The 20,437-nt window shown below is 34.6% G+C and overlaps 1 protein-coding gene across 4 annotated transcripts in view; it reads right to left on the bottom strand.

The window, feature by feature from the left end:
- Nucleotides 1–20,437, bottom strand: part of CARNMT1 (carnosine N-methyltransferase 1) — a 42,492-nt gene that overhangs the window by 16,568 nt on the left and 5,487 nt on the right. For all 4 annotated transcript variants that reach the window (XM_082471033.1, XM_082471034.1, XM_082471035.1 and 1 more), the window contains exons 2-5: nt 17,710–17,905; nt 16,723–16,886; nt 1,330–1,470; nt 202–380 (exon numbers count right to left, since the gene is read on the bottom strand). In XM_082471033.1, the coding sequence (XP_082327159.1) occupies nt 202–380; nt 1,330–1,470; nt 16,723–16,886; nt 17,710–17,905 (680 nt within the window). The remainder of the gene's footprint in view (nt 1–201; nt 381–1,329; nt 1,471–16,722; nt 16,887–17,709; nt 17,906–20,437) is intronic.

Below are 20,437 nucleotides of genomic sequence, written 5' to 3'. Positions count from 1 at the left end.
AACAGATTCTAAATTTCTTAATTGTGGGATCTCATATTTCTTTATATTTCCCATCACTGCCTTATACATAACTTTGAAAATATTCTACATTGTCGTTGAAGTATACCTTATATTTATCATCAAAATGAATGACCACAACTTTGGCTTGGTATAAAATCAGCTCATTAAATTTAGAATAAAGCATGTGATCTTTGGACTTACTGCATTCTGAGTATATCTCCTGAAAATCTCCTGCTGTCATAGAAAAATTAGAACCGGGAGGAAGACTGTGGGGGTCAACATCAGGGAAAAAGATGGGTCGAATCTGATCAGCTGACCTCCGGTTATTGCTAAACTGATGAATCCAGGGATAAAGCTTATATTTATTAATTTCAGAACATCTGCAAAATATGAGCATAAAATTCAGTGTTAACTAAATATTTTACCAGGGAAATCTACTTTAAACACTAAAATATAATCTGTTTGACTGAAGATTTACTTATATAATTAATACTTAAAAGGGTTACCACTACACTCCACCCTGTAATCTGAAACTCCACATAGGCATGTAGATGAGTAACCAATCACGGATTAAAACACAGAAACAAAATTAAGGTAAATTCAGATATATAAATGTGCTATTTTCATTCAAATTTTTAAAAATATATCGCTGAAACTCAAGCTCAAGTAAAAAAGTCTAAGTATTTTTTCAAAAAAGGTATGGGTTTTGTTTGTTACCTAATTATTTTAATTATTTTGTACAACACTCTCCTTTTTACCTTCTCACTATCCCCTAACTCACACTGCTACCAAGACAACACATTATTTAAACAAGGCAGCTATTTACTTTTTCTCTAACACACCTCTTCTGGCTTTAAAAACTCTTTTCCACTACTTTCTAAATGAGGCCACAGAAGTTCTGCGAGATCTTTCCAACTCAGATATGTGAGCCATTTATAAGAATTTGATTAAGAAAAAAATTATGACTGCTACATTATAATCTTACTCCACTAAAGAAACAAAGGGGTGAATAAGTTTAAGGAACAATAAGAAAATACTCCTTCCAGGACAATACTTAGCCCAAAATTCTGCAGAGAAATCATTTCAGTTTCATGGAGTACCCAATCACTTTTTAAAACATCACTTACCCATCCCGTTCAACATTCTGTTAACTAGGCAACTAATTAAAGTAGTAATTGTATAAGCAATTTAATTTTAATAAGAAACATTTATGATATATACCATAATTAAACACTATGTACTTATCTTCAAATTCAGAATTCTGCAAAAATAGGTAAGTCAATCTGATTCTGAGAAATTACTATTTCCAGCAAAAAGTAAATTAAATACCTGTTGAGTACAAAGTTGGAAGAAAAGAGCATAAAAAAACTCCATTCATTTCCTTGACAAGCATAACCTAGCATAGCTATTTCCCAGGCCAGTCTTCCTAGTCCAGCACCAGGTACCAGAATATTTACTTTAGAAGGATCCCTGAAATGAAATAAGGCAATTATGTCCAACCCCTCAAAGAAAAGGGGAAAAAAAAAAAAAAAGACAAAATCCATATTAACAACTAAAACCTTAAGATATTTAGTAAGAATAAGCTCACTCAAGACTCTGACTTCTTAAATTTGAGAAATACTTCTAAATATCAGTGAGAAATAAGGATATAAAGAATTATCAAATGTTCAGTTGTTGTTTTAGGGTTTTATCCCCAAAGTATTATTTTTAAGAAGAAAAAGGAGCCGCCTTATATCCAAGACTTATGAAGACACTCATATTCCTAGTAGCTATCACCTATCTTGGGAAGACAAATTATTCCAAAAGGATCCCTATACATACAGAGAGACTGAACAAAATTATTTTAGCATATGAGACAGTAAAACAAGATATAACTTTATTTCTGAATTCTATACGTAATACAATGGTTTACGTAACCAAATTAAGTACAAGCAGATTTTAATGTGTCAGGTCTCTCCTTAAAATCTTATATATTTCAATTGGCAAAAGAATCTGGAGCTGGGATACTCTCATGGGGAAAATGGGGAACTGCCTTCTAATTGAGCATATATGATGGCAAACATATCACACCAAACCAGAGGTTCACAATCAAACTGTTCTCCACTTATTAGCATCACTCTACCATCACAAATTTCCTTTACTGTAACATCTGTCATTCTATTTTCAGACCACTGAAAAGCCTTAGCAAAGCAAAGACTTTTCTCAGTACTTCTGGCAAATCAACATAAGCCTATGGAAACTAAAATGTGTTCTTGTGGAAAACCAGAGAAAAATGTGTAGAATCAGCTGTCATTGTGTCAATTAAAAAGGAATTTCATTATTGTCTGTATTCCCCAAATTTAGCTCATAAGTCAATTCCAATTTCCAAGTCTACTCCCATGAACAATTCTTTTTTATCTTTAAACTGTATGGGCTTTAAGTTTGATGTGCTCCAAATGGCAATAGGACTTCTTACTAGTAGCCCATATGATAACCTTTAGCATTTCCCACTTTGAAATGAAAAGAAACAAATAGAACTATGGGGCTTCTGAAAATTCAGTCTACAAATACAGTAACAAGGGAATTTGCCCAGGGTCCTTCAATCTTAAATGTCTATATATGGAACATGTATTTGCATAAAAATCTCAACAAAGTCTATTTAGTCTGTTTTACTGCTGAATTTTATATATACAATAAGGCATAAACTGAAATTTGTTAAAAATGATTTCTGACAAATAGGCTTATTATGATTAGTAAGATATTCTTTAATACGTGACATGGACAAACTAATGCCAAGGTGCCTTATAATAGTTTTCACTAAAATAAAATAGAATGTTTCCTTTTCATTCCAGATTATATGCAATATGTTTGTATGTGCGAACACTAATTTTTAATAAAGAGAATGGGTACATCCTCTCATTCTGTTCAGGCCTACCTATATCAGTTATCTAACATGAACATATATATTTTTAATACTAGAATCTGAAAAACTCCTAGCTGTAGGACTCTATGCTAGCCCTTGTATAAAGGACCGGCCACTGTCATTTTCTACTCCCCACGAGACCCACCAAAACACTTACTCTCCAGAACTACTACCTCTTTTCTTCTCCCAGTTCCCATCTGCCCAATCAAAAACATGTGTTCTTTTTACAAGTGGCTGTTTTCAGCTTAGATTTTTTTAAAAAAATAAAGGTAATGCAACAGAAAGTAAAAGGATCTGGAAGTAAATTCATAGAGTATTTAAATCTTTATAAAAACAACCACTAATAATCAATTTCTGAACGGCTCATAATCCGAGTAAAAGATTACCATGCAGAAATTAGAAATCATGCCAAACTTAAGGGAAAGTTGTGTTAATAACTGTACTAATATTTATTTTGTTCACTTAAAGAAAGTTAACTTTATGATAGCTATTACCAAATACTTCCAAACTGATCAGGCCTATAGAACTCTTTATCCCTACCTTGTGGCAGAAAGTTTCTATATAAAACCGCTATTAAAAGGCTGTCATAAAGCCACGGAATACAGAATACATCAAGCCTTACCTTAAGAGTTAGTAGAGATCACTATAGATCTATCAATTATTTGTATTACAGAAAAAAAAGAAGGATTTTAGTGGGAATATTAAAGGAGACACATTAAAACAAATTCTCTAAGAACTGAAAAAATGATCAAAAATCAAGCACTGAATGGGAGAATTTTTCCCCAAATCTTTGTTCTTAGCTAGATTTTTTTCCCCCCAATTGGGTCTTCATATAAGGGATATTAATAGCATACAAGAAAGTCTCTCTAAACACAATGTGTATAAAACTAAGGCACTCTAAAAGGCATTTTCTAGTATGAGTTCTTATAAAGTCAAGGGCATTTCTACTCTGTGGAGAATAAGAGACATATAAATCTAAGTATAGACCTTAATAGTGAACTGACCTTAAACTTAGAAAACCGGGAATAGAGCCATATGATTAATATGTGCTTCAGTAATCAAATGTTGCCTGCTTGAGATTCTCAGCAAAAAATTGGCAAGCAAACAAGTTTATGTAGTTATTAAGGCCCAACTATGGAGAAGCAGTATATTCACTACAAATGTAACACCTCTGATAATAGTGGGAAAGTTTCAATGGTTTTCCAGACAAGCAAGAATGAAGACGACAGAGAGCCCCTGTGTGTCTGAAGAGGCCGTGGATCATGTCTGCACCAACCTTTGTGCTCCAACTATTTTACCAGCAGGAAATGCTGTTCTTGAAAGAAGTTTCCTTTATTGTACACGGAATGATTTTTGCATAGCAGCTGCAAATCAGCAAATTCCAACACACAAAATTCTTTTTCTCGGTGTGTCAGCAGAGTGACACTTAGCTGACCCCTGGTGATAGGAGTATGCACAACTTTCAAGCATCAAAAGTGCTGGGTTCTATTTGAATCACAGCAATTCACATGGTAAAAGCCACAACTCATTTGTGGCTACTAAATACTTAAAATGTGGTTAGTTCTAATTGAGATGTGTTTCAAGTATAAAATGAATACCAGATTTCAAAGACTTAGTATAAAAAAGGAATGTAAAATATCCCATTAATAATCTTGTATACTGATTATACGTTAATATATTTTAGATATACTGGGTTATTAAAGTATATTATTCATTTCACCTGTTTCCATTTACACTTCTTATGTGACTACAAGAAAATTTAAAGTAACACAGGCAATTTGCATTGTATTTCTGTTGAACAGTGCTGGTCCATACAGAGGAATCATAAAAACACAATTCTGAGCAAAAAAACAATTGTGAAATGACACCACAAACCATTATATGATCTTTTAAAACACACAGAACACAATGTGTTTTTTATGTACATGTATATAGACAAGTAGCTAATGTAGGAAGGTAAGATTAGAATAACAAAGTTATATTAGTTGTTATCTCTGGAAAGAGAGAAAAATGTGCTCTGTATGGTTTGCAGGGCAGTTTCAAGTGTATCTGTAATGTTTCTTTTAAAAAATACAGAAAAAAGAGATCTGAAGCAACTATGGCAAAATGTCAAGGTTTAATAGAGTTGGATGTTGAAACACTTTTTATTCAAACTAGAAAATGGGTTAGAAATCAGAATTAGTGTCTAGCCCCTTCAAAAATATGGTCCCAACTTACTTATCTACTCCCAATAAAGAACTCCATATATCAGCAAGACAACTTCTCATCAATTTCAGAAAACACTTTCTCACCTTAATCTTCAGAGCTCCTATAGAAACTGAGTTTAAATTATCACCATATCTATAAAGTCTTTCTTTTCCCAAATATCCCAGGCAAAGCTTTAACTCACTTCTCAATGCTTTCAATACTTCATTCATATCTCTGTTATAGTTTATATACCTAGTTCATCATTTCGCTTCTTTCATTTAATACGGGGGTCAGCAACTATGACCCACTAGCCAATCACCTGTATTTGCAAATAAGGTTTTATTAGAACACAGCCATGTCCAGTCATTTATGTATTGTCTATGGTTGCATTCCCATGACAAGAGAGCTAAATAGTCAGTCCCCAGAGACCACATTGCCTTCAAAATCTAAAATATTTTCTAGCTGGCCCTTTAAGAAAAAGTTTACTAATCCTGATCTAATGTATCTTGAGCTTCTTTCCCAATCAGTGCACAGAGCTTTCTTAATCTGTTTTATGACTGAATAAGTAGTCCATTGTAATACTGTATAATAATGTATCAAAATTTGCTAATTAAGGACAACTAGATTGTTTCCAATCTCTTGTTATTATAACATTAAAACTAATATCCTTGGCATAAATAGTTTCCCTCATGTACCTCTGTGGATAGCTTTCCCAAAACTGAACTGCAAGGATCAAAAGATATGCTTTGAATTTTGTTAAAATTACCAAGTTGCCCTCCATAAAATTTTACTAATTTATTCTTCCATCAGCAACATGTTTCCTCACACCTTCAGTAAGTTATATAACTTTTAAATCTTTACAATATAATGGATGAAAATGGCATCTTAGTGTGGTTTTTACATTTGCATTTTTGTATGAGATTAAGCATCCTGTATTTCTTTTTCTGTTTACTATTTACACTATTTTTCTACTAGGTTATAGTCTTGAATTGTTTTTCCACTGAGTTATTACTCTAGATTTGTAAGCACGTGAAATCCTGGAATGTAGGTGCTTGAGATCTTGATTTGAAAGAAATCTGAAATATATATCTGTCTTTGGTCTAAGAGGACTTTCTGGATAGAAAAAAGAGACTATTTTCAGTCTCTAAACTACTTTGGCATTATTTGGCAATCTCCATTTGCTCTTTTAAAATGGTTTCTTACAGCTAAAAATAATCCTTTTAAAATGTGTAAATCTTAACAGTTACTATCTCTGATAGATTAAACAATATGATTTTTGTAAAAATCCTTTTATAAATTATAACTTACATTCTTTATTTCAATCTAAGTGAAAAATGCTTCTTTAGGGCTTCCCTGGTGGCGCAGTGGTTGAGAATCTGCCTGCCAATGCAGGGGACACGGGTTCGAGCCCTGGTCTGGGAGGATCCCACATACCGCGGAGCAACTAGGCCCGTGAGCCACAATTACTGAGCCTGCGCGTCTGGAGCCTGTGCCCCGCACGAGAGAGGCCGCGATAGTGAGAGGCCCGCGCACCGCGATGAAGAGTGGCCCCCACTTGCCACAACTAGAGAAAGCCCTCGCACAGAAACGAAGACCCAACACAGCCATGAATAAATAAATTAATTAATTTTTTAAAAATGCTTCTTTAAAGCTCAGCATATTTTTTCCTAATGCTCAACTATATAAAAGAAAAAATATATTCCATATAGTCAATAGTATATCATTGTCTTCTTGAAGTGTTAGACATATACTGAAATGCAAAGGCATAATAGATTTACTACCCACAAACAAAATATCACTTCAAATTCTTCTAAAATAGAATGGGTTAATAAAATTAAGCTCTAAAAAGTACAGTCCAGAAATTTTCAGGATTCATAAGAGAATATGATTCTACATGGTTGTGATTTCCCATTTCAAACAGAACTCGTACCTAAGAATCTCTCCTTAGCAACTATAAACTTTATAGCACTAAATTCTTGAGCTAATAACTACTGAAGTGTTTGGCATTCAGCACAATTAAAACAGCATTTCCTTAATTTAAAAATAGACCCCAATATAGATGTTAACCTGTGGCTTCAAAGCTGCTTGTACTTGTAAACTCAAGACACTTAAAAATTCTAAACAGGAACAAACTGGACAAACTGATAAGAAAAATATGCTTTCATAGGAAAAAGTATTTTAATGATCACAAGTACAGTTAATTTATGCATATTTAGGTATATAGTTTTTTGCAGACAGCTCAGTTAGAAAAGGTCTTTATTGAAATTTCAAAAAGAAAAGAATACAATCCAAAGGCTAGCTGACATAAATATAAGTCAAATTCAGCCTGAGTGTAAAAATATAAAATTCTCATGTGCTTGCTGTGGCACAAACAGAATCCTAAAAATTTATCTGAGACTCAAACTTAACCAGGATTTACCTAGAGTCAACCTGGATTCTGAAGGGCTATAATTATGTCCCTTTTCCAGGACTCGGAGTTTACTTTTTATGGCAAAGTTAAAACTTTAATATGGATAAAGATTTTGCTGTATTTTATTAGGTTTATTTTTTACGTTTTTTTTTAATAGCTCATCTTATCTATTATAAGGAAACCAATCTAAGTTTAACAAGCAAAACAAATGACACAGGAAGAAACATGTAAATTTTCCATTGGGTACCAGAATGACAAAAAAAAAAGTTTGATATTTTGGTGCACTTCATTTAAAGTTCATATATCTCTGTCCACTTTTATAACATTGACTACTTTCAGGGAAGGGAAATGGGTAGCTGGGTAGGAAACTTTATATCCTTTGAAACCTTTAAAATTTTGAACCCTGTAAATGTTTTACCTGTTCAACAATTTTTTTCAATTATTTATTTATTTTAGAGAAACATAAAGAGTTAATGTTAGAAACATTAAGAGTTAATTCATCCTTTTCTCACCAGTCTACATTGTATCTTTCAACAGTAATAATAATAATAATAACAACAACAATAACAGGGACTTCCCTGGTGGTCCTTCCAATGCAAGGGATGCGGGTTTGATCCCTGGTTGGGGATCTAAGATCCCACATGCCGCGAGGCAACTAAGCCCACGCACTGCAACTACTGTGCCCACGCACCACAACTAGAGAGCCCACACGTCACAACTACTGAGCCTGCGTGCCACAATGAAAGATCCCACATGCTACAACTAAGACCCAATGCAGCCAAAAATACATAAATAAATTTTAAAATAATAATAACAATAACAGATAAATAATAGTAAAATAATACTTGTGCTAGTTCAGTTAAGTACCTTTAACAGTGACATGCCTTTTTAGTACAGCTAACATTGTTATGCTGACTGGATACCATGGTAATATACATGATTCAATGATCACTGAGTATGAACGAAATCATGTTTAAAGTGCTAGAAATTACGCTGACTTAAGCATTTGACATTCGGCCTTCCAAAAATACCCAAACTTTTGTATATTCCAACAGTAAAAAGTCTTATCTCACAACCTACTTTTCAGAAACAAAGATATTTTGAATTTTGAGAAATACCTGCATTTTATGTTTAAAAAAGCTATCAAACTATATTATCCGTCATTTTATAAATAGTATATACATTGAGAGAGTGCACCAACTAGGAACTTTAAGAATATATTTTTGGAAGCAGCAATATTTATAAAAGTTCCTAAAACTGAAAACATATATTTATAAAAAGTATGAAAAATAAGGAAATAATGAGACTAGATTATAATTCTAATAGTTGTAGATAAAAATTAACAAAAAAACTTGTAACATTTATTAAAGTAAACAAAGGTAGGCTTTAAGAATAGAAGAAAATTAATAGAACAAAGGAAAAAAACATCATCATTTCATCTGACACAGAAAAGGTATTTGACAAAAGGCAACACTCTTTCATGACAAAAACTCTCAGGACAATAGGAATACAGGGAAAATTCCTCAATATAGAAAAGGGTATTTATGAAAAACCCAGAGCTAACATCCTACTCAATGGTGAAAGACTGAAATCTTTCCCTCTGAGACCAGAATACTAGATACCGATGCCCCCTTTCACCACTGCTATGTATTGTTACGTACTTCCAGAGCTATTTAAATGGGAAAGGAAGAGGTGAAAACTACATTCACAGATGAGATGCTCCTACATGTAGAAAAACCCAAAGAATCCAGAAGAAAGCTACTAGAGTTAATAAACAAGCAAAGTTGCAGAGTACAAGATAAACATAAAAAAGTTAGTTGTTTCTATACATCAGCAATGAACAATCAGAAAAGGAAATTAAGAAAACAATTCCATTTACAATAACATCTAAAAGAATTCAAAACTTAGGAATAAATCTAAACAAGGAGGTGTTACATTGAAAACTTGTACACTGAAAACTAAAAAACAAAGCTTAAAGATATTAAAGAACACCTAAATAAACGGAAAGACATCCTGTATTCATGGATAGGAAGATTTAACATTATTAAGATATCAAAACACCAAAAACAATCTACCTATTCAACACACTCCCTAACAATATTCCAATAGCCTCTTTCACAGAAATGGAAAAACTGACTCTGAAATTCATATGGAATTGCAAGGAGCCCCAAATAGCCAAAACAATCTTGAAAAAGAATAAAATGTACGAATCACACTTCCTGACTTCAAAACTTGCAAAGCTACTGAAATTTAAATAGTATGGTACTGGCAAAGGGCAGACACATAGACCAATGCAATAGAATAGAGAGTCCAGAAATAAACCGTCACATATGGTCAATTGATTTTCAAGGACAGTGCCAAGACAATTCAATGGGGGAAAAAGATAGTCTTTTTAACAAATGGTGCTGGGAAAACTGGATATTCACATGTAAAAGAATGAAGTCAGACCCTCACCTGATACCATATGCAAAAATTAACTCAAAATGGACCAAAGACATAAGCTTAAGAATTAAAATTATAAAACTCTTAGAAGAGAATATTGGGGAAAATCTTCATGACACTGGATTTGGCAATGATTTAATGGATATGGTATGAAAAGCACAGGTAACAAAAGAAAAAAATTGATACACTGGACTTCAAATTATAAAATTTTGTACATCAAAAGACACTATCAAGAAAGTAAAAACAGCCTACAGAACGGGAGAAAATATTTGCAAATCATATATCTAACAATGGATTAACACATGCAAAAAAAAAGAAAAAGAGTCAAATCTTATCACACAATCTTATCTATGACAAATCATCTTCAGTCCAGACATAATAAAGTATAAAAATGCATTAACAAAGCCTATGGACAATAAAAATGTAAATTAAAAGCTTGTCAAGTGAGTAATATATATGTCAAGCATTTGAAATCTGATATCTGAAGTATGTGTAGTTGAATTATTTGAAATCTGCCTAGCTTTGAAGCCTAAGAATAAACTTCTTTCTAGAAAAAACATGTCACTAAAAAACTTCTTTCTAAATCGTATCTGCAGAGCACACACAAAAAGGCAGTGAATTATTACCGATTCTACATCTGAATCTTGTGCATTAGATATCTGGACATGCAGAAATAAGCAGTCGTCTTTTTTTTTCTTTTTTAAGTCTGACAACATGGCTGAAATAATGACAAATTCAATTGTGGGGCGTCCAAAGTTACTCGCTTACTGAGCTATTTCTGGGTCTCACACCCAGAATACTATACACTTGACTGAAGAAATATTTATAGAATTGAACATCAGTAGTGTCATGACTTCATCAACAATGGAATAAAAGTTATGAAAGCTTTAAGTGATTGAAAAAAAATCAAAAGTATACAACGAATCTATTATCCCTTCAACTGTGTGTTCAGAACATAATTACAGCACAGCATGCCAAAAAACTACTGGTCACAAGCAGAAATACATTGGGTGATTTTCATACTTATTCAGCTAAAGACAATCTACATGGCACACAAACATAAAAGTATTCAAACAAGGTGAACAGCACCCATTACATGTTAAAGGCTCACTAAATAAAACAGATTTTTTAAAGTTTTTCCATGGGCGTATCAACAGACTGGTATAATAAAGAATCAGTGAAGTTCAAGTAAAGTCAATAGAAATTATCCAAACTAAAATATAAAACGAGTTAAGGGGGAGGGGCAGTGTAGAAAAAGAGCCACCTGAAACCTGAGAGACAATAGCAAACAGTTTAATATATATGTAACTGGCATCCCGTAAGAGAAAGAAATAGAGAAAAAGGTAGGAGAAATATGTGAAGAGATAAGAGCAAAGAATTATTGATTCGGTGATATATATCTACTCAACCCCCCAAAAGCAAAGCCAACCTCAAGTGGGAGAAACACAAAGAAAACCACATCTAGTCACACTGCTGACAAAGGTGGGGAATGGGGTGAAGAGAATGGGGAGTAACTGTTTAATGGGTATGGGATTTATTCTGGGTTGATGAAAATGTTTTAGAAGTATACAGAGATGATGGATGCACAATACTGTGAATGTACTTAATGCCACTGAATTGCTTCCTTTAACATGGTTACTTTTGGGGCTTCCCTGGTGGCGCAGTGGTTAAGAATCCACCTGCCAATGCAGGGGACACGGGTTTGAGCCCTGGTCCGGGAAGATCCCAAACACCGCGGAGCAACTAAGCCTGTGCGCCACAACTACTGAGCCTGTGCTCTAGAGCCCAAGAGCCACAACTACTGAAGCCCCCATGCCACAACTACTGAGCCCGCACACCTAGAACCTGTGCTCTGCAACAAGAGAAGCCACTGCAATGAGAAGCCTGCACACCGCAAGGAAGAGTGGCCCCTGCTCACCACAACTAGAGAAAGCCTGCTCGCAACAAAGACCCAACGCAGCCAAAAATAAATAAATTAAATAAATTAATTAAAAATAAATAAATAAATAAAACTAAGCCAAGATACAATTTCCCATCTATTAGATTGGCAAAAGTTCAAAAGCTTAATAATACAATATATTTGGCAAGGCTGTGAGTAAACAGGCACGTTCATATATTGCTGGTAGAAGGCAAAACAATACAACCCTTACAGTGATATGTGGCAATAATTGTGGCAGACAGACTCTAAAGTGGTCCCCACCTCCTGGTGTTCACGCCTTTTTGTAATTCCTTCCTTTGAGTGTGCCCCGGGCCTATGACTTGCTTCTAACCAACAGATGTCACTCCTGTGACTGTGTTACATTAGAAAAGACTCCACTGAGTCTTCTATAATGTAACAGAGCCTGCTGGCTCTAGAGACTTCCCTTGCTGGCTTGATGAAGTTAAGTAGCTATTTGTGAAAGCCCACAAGACAAGGGACTGTGAGAGGCCTCCAGGAGCTGAGGTAGGCTTCTAGCCCTCAGTCAACTAGAGCCAGGGCCTACAATCACAATGAAACAAATTCTGCCAACAACCTGAGTGAGCTTGGAAGTCAATGCTTCTATAGTCAAGCCTCTAGATGAGAACACAGCCCAGCAGACATCTTGATTACAGCCTTATAAGATCCTATACAGAGAACTCAGTGAAGCCATGCCCAGACTTTTGAGCCACAGAAACTATGAAACAACAAGTATGTGTTGTTTTAAGCAGTTAAATTTATGGTTATTTTGTTGCACAGTAACCAATATACATTTACCTTTCAGATGCAGCAATCCCACATCTAAGAATTTACACTAAAGATACATCTCCCACAATATAAAAATATACATGCACAAGGTTATTAACTGTAGCATTATAATTGCAAGATACTGCCAGCTACTTTACTTAAATAACCAAATATAAGAGACTGGTTGAAGTATTCTGAAACTGTTTTAAGAAAAAAAAAGATTGAGTAAGATTTCCATGAACTGATACAGAGCTAATCGAGGATTAAGCGGAAAAAGGAAAGAGCAAAATAAAATATATAGTATGCTCCATTTTGTGTATGAAAAAGGGGGTACTTAAAAAGAAAAGAATACTTATCTGCTTACTTCCATTAAAAAAAACACAGAAAAACACAAGAAGGATACATGAGAAATCAATAATATTGATAACCTACATGGCAGAGTGGGGGTGAGATGGAGTATTGAAAAAACAAGGGAAGGAATGACATTTTTTCTGAATATCGCTTTTTTGTATAGTTTTGTTGAGATGATTAGTCCACAAATCAAAAAAATAAAAAATCAACAAGAATGGGGTAGGGGGCAGGGACACGCAACCTTAAAACTGAAAGAAAACAGAAACAAATAAACCTAAGTATACTGAATTTCACATAAAAAATATAACCACAGTGAGATTGCAAAGGCTGAAGGGGAGCTAATTTGAGTAAACTGTGAAGAATATTTTTATTAAAAACCCTTAATTTGGGGGGAAAAATAATTAATTGCTAGCAAATCCTGAACTTTTGGGGTAGTTTTGTTTTTCCTATGGTATGGAGGTAGCAATTCTGAAACAATTTTGTGTGTATTGTAGGACTGAGTGAATGAACAAATATACTGATGTTGTCAGAAGCCAGGGTTTTCACTGTGGAAAAAGACAGACAGATTTAAAGAATGGGTGAGGGCTTCCCTGGTGGCGCAGTGGTTGAGAATCTGCCTGCCAATGCAGGGGACACGGGTTCGAGCCCTGGTCTGGGAGGATCCCACATGCCGTGGAGCTACTAGGCCCGTGAGCCACAACTACCGAGCCTGCGTGTCTGGAGCCTGTGCTCTGCAACAAGAGAGGCCGCGATAGTGAGAGGCCCGCGCACCGCGATGAAGAGGGGCCCCCGCTTGCCGCAGCTGGAGAAAGCCCTCGCACAGAAACGAAGACCCAACACAGCCAAAAATAATAAATAAATTAATTAATTAATTTAAAAAAAAATAGTTGCTTATTTATTAAAAAAAAAAAAAGAATGGGGGAAGCCAAGGGAGGAACCCAATGGGGTTGGAACAGAATTGAAGATATCAGTATGAACTCATTATTTCTTGTGTTTGGTTTGTGTGTGTGTTCTGTCCACTGAAAGGCCCATAAGCAATGACATCTTAGAAACAGTGAACATGCCTAGTGCCAGATCTTGGTTTCGACCCACCATTCCACATTAAAAGGAACCAGGTCCTTGGAAAAACACTCAATTTCAGGACTGAGGTAGTGAAGATACAAGATGGGACTGAAATATCTTATGTCAGAAAGTAAGGAAGTGCTCAAAAAAATGACGGAGGCATGCCATGCCAAAAGGACATAGGCACCAACTGACTGAACTCCTGCTGGCCAAACCTAAGGAAATTTGAAAAAGAAAATTTAAAAAAAAATGGTAATGGATTATAACCTATTGAATAAAATAGGAACCATGAGTCTTTCCTGTAATAGATAGTTAGAGCAGAATGCTGACTGATAATTGTAGAGTTAGAAAATCACCATTCCACAACCATCATAGCACAGGTTAGTTCATGTAAGATTCAATGGATGACAATTCCAGGAGGCAGAAGGTTTGAGAAGGAGCAGGATATTAATTGCATGGTGTCAAAGTGTCTCCTCAGAAATTTCTTATTGGTTGCAAGAAGAGAAACAGTGGACTTCCCTGGTGGCTCAGTGGTTGAGAATCGCCTGCCAATGCAGGGGACACGAGTTCGAGCCCTGGTCCGGGAAGATCCCACATGCCGAGGAGCAACTAAGCCCATGAGCCACAACTACTGAGCCTGCGCTCTAGAGCCCGCGAGCCACAACTACTAAAACCCGTGCGCCTAGAGCCCGTGCTCTGCAACACGAGAAGCCACCGCAATGAGAAGCCCACGCACCACAACGAAGAGTAGCCCCCGCTCGCCGCAACTAGAGAAAGCCCACGCTCAGCAACGAAGACCCAACGCGGTGAAATTAATTAATTAATTTTTTTTTTTTAAAAAAGAAGAGAAACAGTAACTAAACAGTGGGAAAACCAAATAACATCTTGATTAGAATCATCAATGATGGGCTAACAGACTTTGCATGTCTCTGAAGGTGATATCCTGAAAAGGATACAACATCAATTATCTATTATTTTGAGAGAGGACATATAATCTAGATCTAATCATGAAGAAACATCAGACAATGTCAAACTGAGGAAGAGTCTATAAAATAACTTACTTGTATTCTTCAAAAATGTTAATGTCATGAAAGTCAAAAAAAGGCCTAGGAACTGTTCCAGATTAAAGACATTAGAATTAAACATAACACAATATCCTGGATTGGATCCTAGACTGTACAGAAAAATAAGTGTCATAAAGGACATTATTAGGATAATTTATGAAACTTAAATATAGACCATTGATTACAAAGCAGTAATCAAGTTTAAATTTCCTCAATCTGGTAACGGCACTGTATGCTTATGTAAGAGAGTATCACTGTTCTTAAGAAAAAAACTCAAGTATTAAGCAGTAAAAAAGCATGATATATGGAAACTGATCTCTCAAATAGTTTAAATAATAATCGTGTATATGTATGGCTGTAGACAAACACATAAAGGGGGGAAGGAGGAAGGAAGGGAAGTAGGAAAGGAAATAAAGAAGCAAATGTACAATACTAAGAATTGGTGAATTTAGGTAAAAAAAAATATATGGGAGCTCTTTGTACAATTCATACAATTTATCTGTAATTTTGAAGTTATTTCAAAATAAAAAGTTTTCAAAAAAGAGAGGAAGAGAAGGGACACACACATATGTACGGAAATTTCTGGATGGATACATCCAAACTTAAAGATGTCAATCAATGAGGAGGGGAAGAAGATGAGGAAAAGGAGCCTCTCTCTCTATAATGATCCTTTTAAACAATAGACTGAACTCCATCCAGTGGTTCTCTTTAAATATATAACCTGTAAGTCAGGTTCCTAACCTGGGATCCATGGACCAAAGAGGTCTATGGACAGAATACACTGTACCTATAAGGGAGTGGAAAAAAATTACATTTTCATTTCATTAACCTTTAACTGATTATTTTTTTGTCAATTATGAATGTAGACAACAAACAATAGTAGTTTTAGGAGTACCTGTAACTGTATCACCAATAGAAATCATATATATTTTCACTTCACATTAGCTGCTGAGATTCTCAAAATAGCATATACCGTTCAGTTATTTTCAAAGTACATTAACACTTCCTGCTAGACTTTTATTTAATGTGATACATGATAAAAAGCAGGTTACATAACATTTGCTTTTTAAGTATTTTCATAAGTATATTCCAAAATAACTGGTTTCTTTGTAATCCTATGTATGTTATTTTATTCACTTATAAATGTTATTCTGAAAAAGAAAATTATGAGCTTCAGACTGCTCAAGGTTTTCATGGCATAAAAAACTTAAGAATCTCTTCTCTGAGCTATAGATTCCTCACTTGTTTACAAATATGCCATAATGAGGAAAATTAAAATAGTTTGCAGCTTTTTGCTCTGCTATAAAGCAAATTATAAAAAAAAAGACATCGTTGATAATGAACATTCAATCTAATCTTCTCATTATGTAATTTCTAGATAGAGTAATTTCCCATAGTGCTAGAGCAATAATCATTCAAAACACTAACTGCAATCTCACACAAAGTACCCAAGAACAAATATAACAGCATACACCCACACATGAAAAAATACAGGCATACAGCAACTTGTAAAAATGAATCAACACTGTGCAATGTCTCTTAGAGAAACTCAGTGCTTACATATCTTAAAGAAACTGGTTAAAAACAAGATACTATTTACCATCTCTCTTTTGGAAAATTTTTTAAAATTTCTTTAATGATTGGCTGGTAGCAGGCATCCCTTTCTGCTTTCCCAGTTTCACTCCAGTCTCTCACAAACTGTTTCAATGTGGATTTTAACTTATCCATGTCAAATGTAGATGCTGGCATAATCTTTCCATTCTCCTGTTTAAAAAACGGAAATCAATTAGTTTCTCAGAAAGTAATCAATCTTGAATATGATTAAATAAACATGCTACTAAGGGGCTTTAGAGATGGTTTAGAGGGTAAGTCACTAGCCTTTCAACTCGACCAGGGTTCAAGCGCAGCTTGAGATTCTAAATGAAAAGAGTTTGATGGTCTCACTTCTACCCTCAATACAGTATGGTCCATTAATCATGAAACCACCATATAATTAAGCAGTCTTTACTCAGGAGAGGACCAGAACTGAGCCGCTATGGAGACCAAACATTCTCTCGGTCTAAGAGAGGAAAGAAAGTCCCTCCAGGTCATTGATGGAGCAGCATGGAGAGGCTCACACTGGAGTGGCCCAACTGTATCTATCCTGTGGATACAAAAACAGGACTTCAGTTTCTATTACTTCCAGTCCCTTGAGATTTATAAGTGAAAATAATCTTTTAGAGTAAAAGATTCTGAAGATAATGTTTAGCAAGGGAAATTAATTTCACACAGCTAGTAAGGTTGTTGATAAAAATGTAAGTCACTAACTCCATATGCCACGATAGGCGGAACACTATGTGAAAAGTGTATCAAAATGCCCACAATTATCTTAGTACTTTTAGGGGGAAAAAAATCAGTGAACAAATCCAGTTTCTGGCATACTGTTCTATTAAGCCTAATAAAATGACTGAACATACAAGTGAAAACATTCTCTAAGTAGAGCCAATGACTCTTTCATTTCATAAAAATGAAATCCAGGAAGATAAAGATCTCAAAATATAGAAGTCAAACTCTAAAATAAAAACAAATAGAACAAACTTGCACATACATCTTCTCCATATTCTTTATTTTCAAACATATGTATGCAATCATTCACAATGGTCAGTAGTATTTCTTGATTATGATCAACGCATTTCCGGATCTTGTCCAAGTGAAGAAGAAACTGCGGAAGTAGTTTCTGCTGATTAGCTGGGAGTGATCGAAATTGTCTTTCTGTTCGGTGCACTCGCTCATGCATACTGGTGCTAAAACATAAAAGGTGTTTTTTAAATTGGCAAAGAATTCTCACCAGAGGCCAATCTTATTTTAAGTTTGCCTTCCTGTACAATTATTTCCTTATAATGTTGGATACTGTCCAGCCATTTTCAATCTTTTGGTTTCTTAAAGGATATCGATTTACAAAGTTTTGTATATTTTCATGTTATTACAAACTCTCTAAGCAACCAAACAAAAGACAAATAGTTAAAACACCTGCACCAATTAGAAGGGAGAAAAAAAGGAAACATAAAGAGGATTAATGCACAACATGTTTATTTTTATGATTTCAATTTCCAAAATTAAAATTTTCAGCAAAACAGCTTTGATTTTAGAAATTTAGATTTTAGAAATTTTAGATTTCTCCATCCAGTAGCAGAATGCTGCTCTGAAATTAGAATATATACAAAATGTGTTCTGAAATTATTAAGAGCCAACCAAGTTGAATTTTTTTAAATATTGTAAAAGATCTTATATACTACAAAAGTAGTAAACAAATGAAAAACTGAAATTCTATAGCTTTTTACATGACGATATTCACACTTTGTATTCCAGAAGTTTCCAGATAACTCTAAAGGTCACTTTGAGGACTTTTTAAAAAAATAAAACGTAAAAAGAACATCATTTTTAAAACTTAAATATTATACTCAAAATGAAATGTCATTTTACATCAATCAGATGGGCAAAATTTTAAAGCCTGACTATATGAAATATTGGTAAAAGTGTGGAAGATTTAGAATATTTATATACTGATTGATGGTGGGTGCATAAATTAGTACAACCACTTCAGAAAATTCAGCATTACCTAGTAAAGCTTAATATGCAGACTCCCTATAACCAAGCAATCATACACCTAGACACATACTCAAGAAACTCTTGCAAATGGGCACATGACACATGAATAAGTCTCATCACAGCACTGTAAGAAATAACAAGCAAAAAATCTGGAAACAACCCAAAAAGTCTATCACCAGTAGACTGAACGAAGAAAATACAGTATAGTTATACACAGAATACAGTTAATAAATCCAGCTACACACAATAATACGGATAAAACTCAGAAACAAAATATTTGTTGACAAAAGCAAGTTGCAGAAAAATACATAATGTACAATTCCATCTTATATAAAAATAAGCAATATATTGTAGGGACTAAACATATGTAGAGAAACTACAAGTAAGGAGACGAAAATGCAGGAAAATGATGTCCTATGAGGGGAAAAGGATAAGATAACGTTCTTTTTGTAAACCGGGTGGTAGGTGTTCACTACATCATTCTTTACATTTTACAGATACAAATGACCAAATACACAAATGCATATGCTTCTTTTAAATGTCCTTTGGCATTTACTCAATATTAAATGGAAATGAAAAATATTCTTTTTCATTTGGTTGCCTGAGTCTCTCTATTTATCCAAATAATTCTGTCATTTTATCGTATGTCAAATTACTGTATAATTTCTGAACAGTCATATTTAAAGAGGTTCTGAAGAAACTTGACAGAACTGAAGCAAAAACCTGGTCACATTTTTAGAAGATTGTGTGTGGTGGTATTCTGGGGGTGGTTAGGGATAATGTGAAACCAAGTAAGCAGTGGCTGCACTAATGTTTGCTTTTTTTCCCCCCTGGAGACAGTACAACAGTGAGCTCCGGAGTCTAACAGATCCAGCTTGAAACCCAGGTTATGCTACCTATTCACTATGTGACCCCTGGCAAGTTACTTCCTTTCCCTGTGGCTCAACTGTCTCATATACCAAAACAAGGAAATACATAACAATGATGATGATGACAGAAGCTATGATCTATTGAGATTTAATAAATGTCAGGCACTAAACCAAGTCACTTAAAATGAACTATTCTGAAAAAATCTCCATAAAACCCCACAAGGTAGACACCATTATACTCCTCTACCTACATAATGGATTTCATTGAAAGCGTAACAAAATAAAGCACACAACACACTTAGCCCAGTGCCTAAATCATAGTCAATGCTCAAATACAGGAGGTATATCTAATTTATATAACTAATGTGTACACAGTGAAAATACGAAAAATGAAGAAAAGTATTCAGGAGGAAAAAAGTTCCTAATAATTCCTCTTCTAGAGGCAACCACTTCTAACTTTCTGGCGTATTTCTCTCTGTTTTATTGTTGTTGTTTAAGACAAAGTCATCTAACACCTTTCTAGTCAAAATGCAGTACAGACCACAGCAGATCACGTGGAAGTGGTTAGGAATGGAGAATCTCTGGCGCCATGCAAGACCTAGTGAATGTAATCTGCCTTTTAACAAGATCACCAAATGCTTCACATGCACATTAAAGTTTTAGAAACACTTGTAATTCTTCATCCTTGTCGAAAGAATTTTCCCAGGTCAGAAAAAAAGTTCTCAAATGACTATATGACAAATGACTATAAGGGCTGCTCATCATCATCCCATCTTAGGCAACCAAAATTTACTTAGCTAGTTCCCAAACATTGGGCATCTAGATACTTTCACTTGTCTATACAGTGAAATTTTGTGT

Source organism: Balaenoptera physalus, assembly GCF_965194825.1.
Source record: "Balaenoptera physalus genome assembly, chromosome: 7".
NCBI lineage: Eukaryota > Metazoa > Chordata > Mammalia > Artiodactyla > Balaenopteridae > Balaenoptera > Balaenoptera physalus.
Note: the sequence above shows the minus strand (reverse complement) of the source record. Positions and strands in the feature narration are given on the sequence as shown.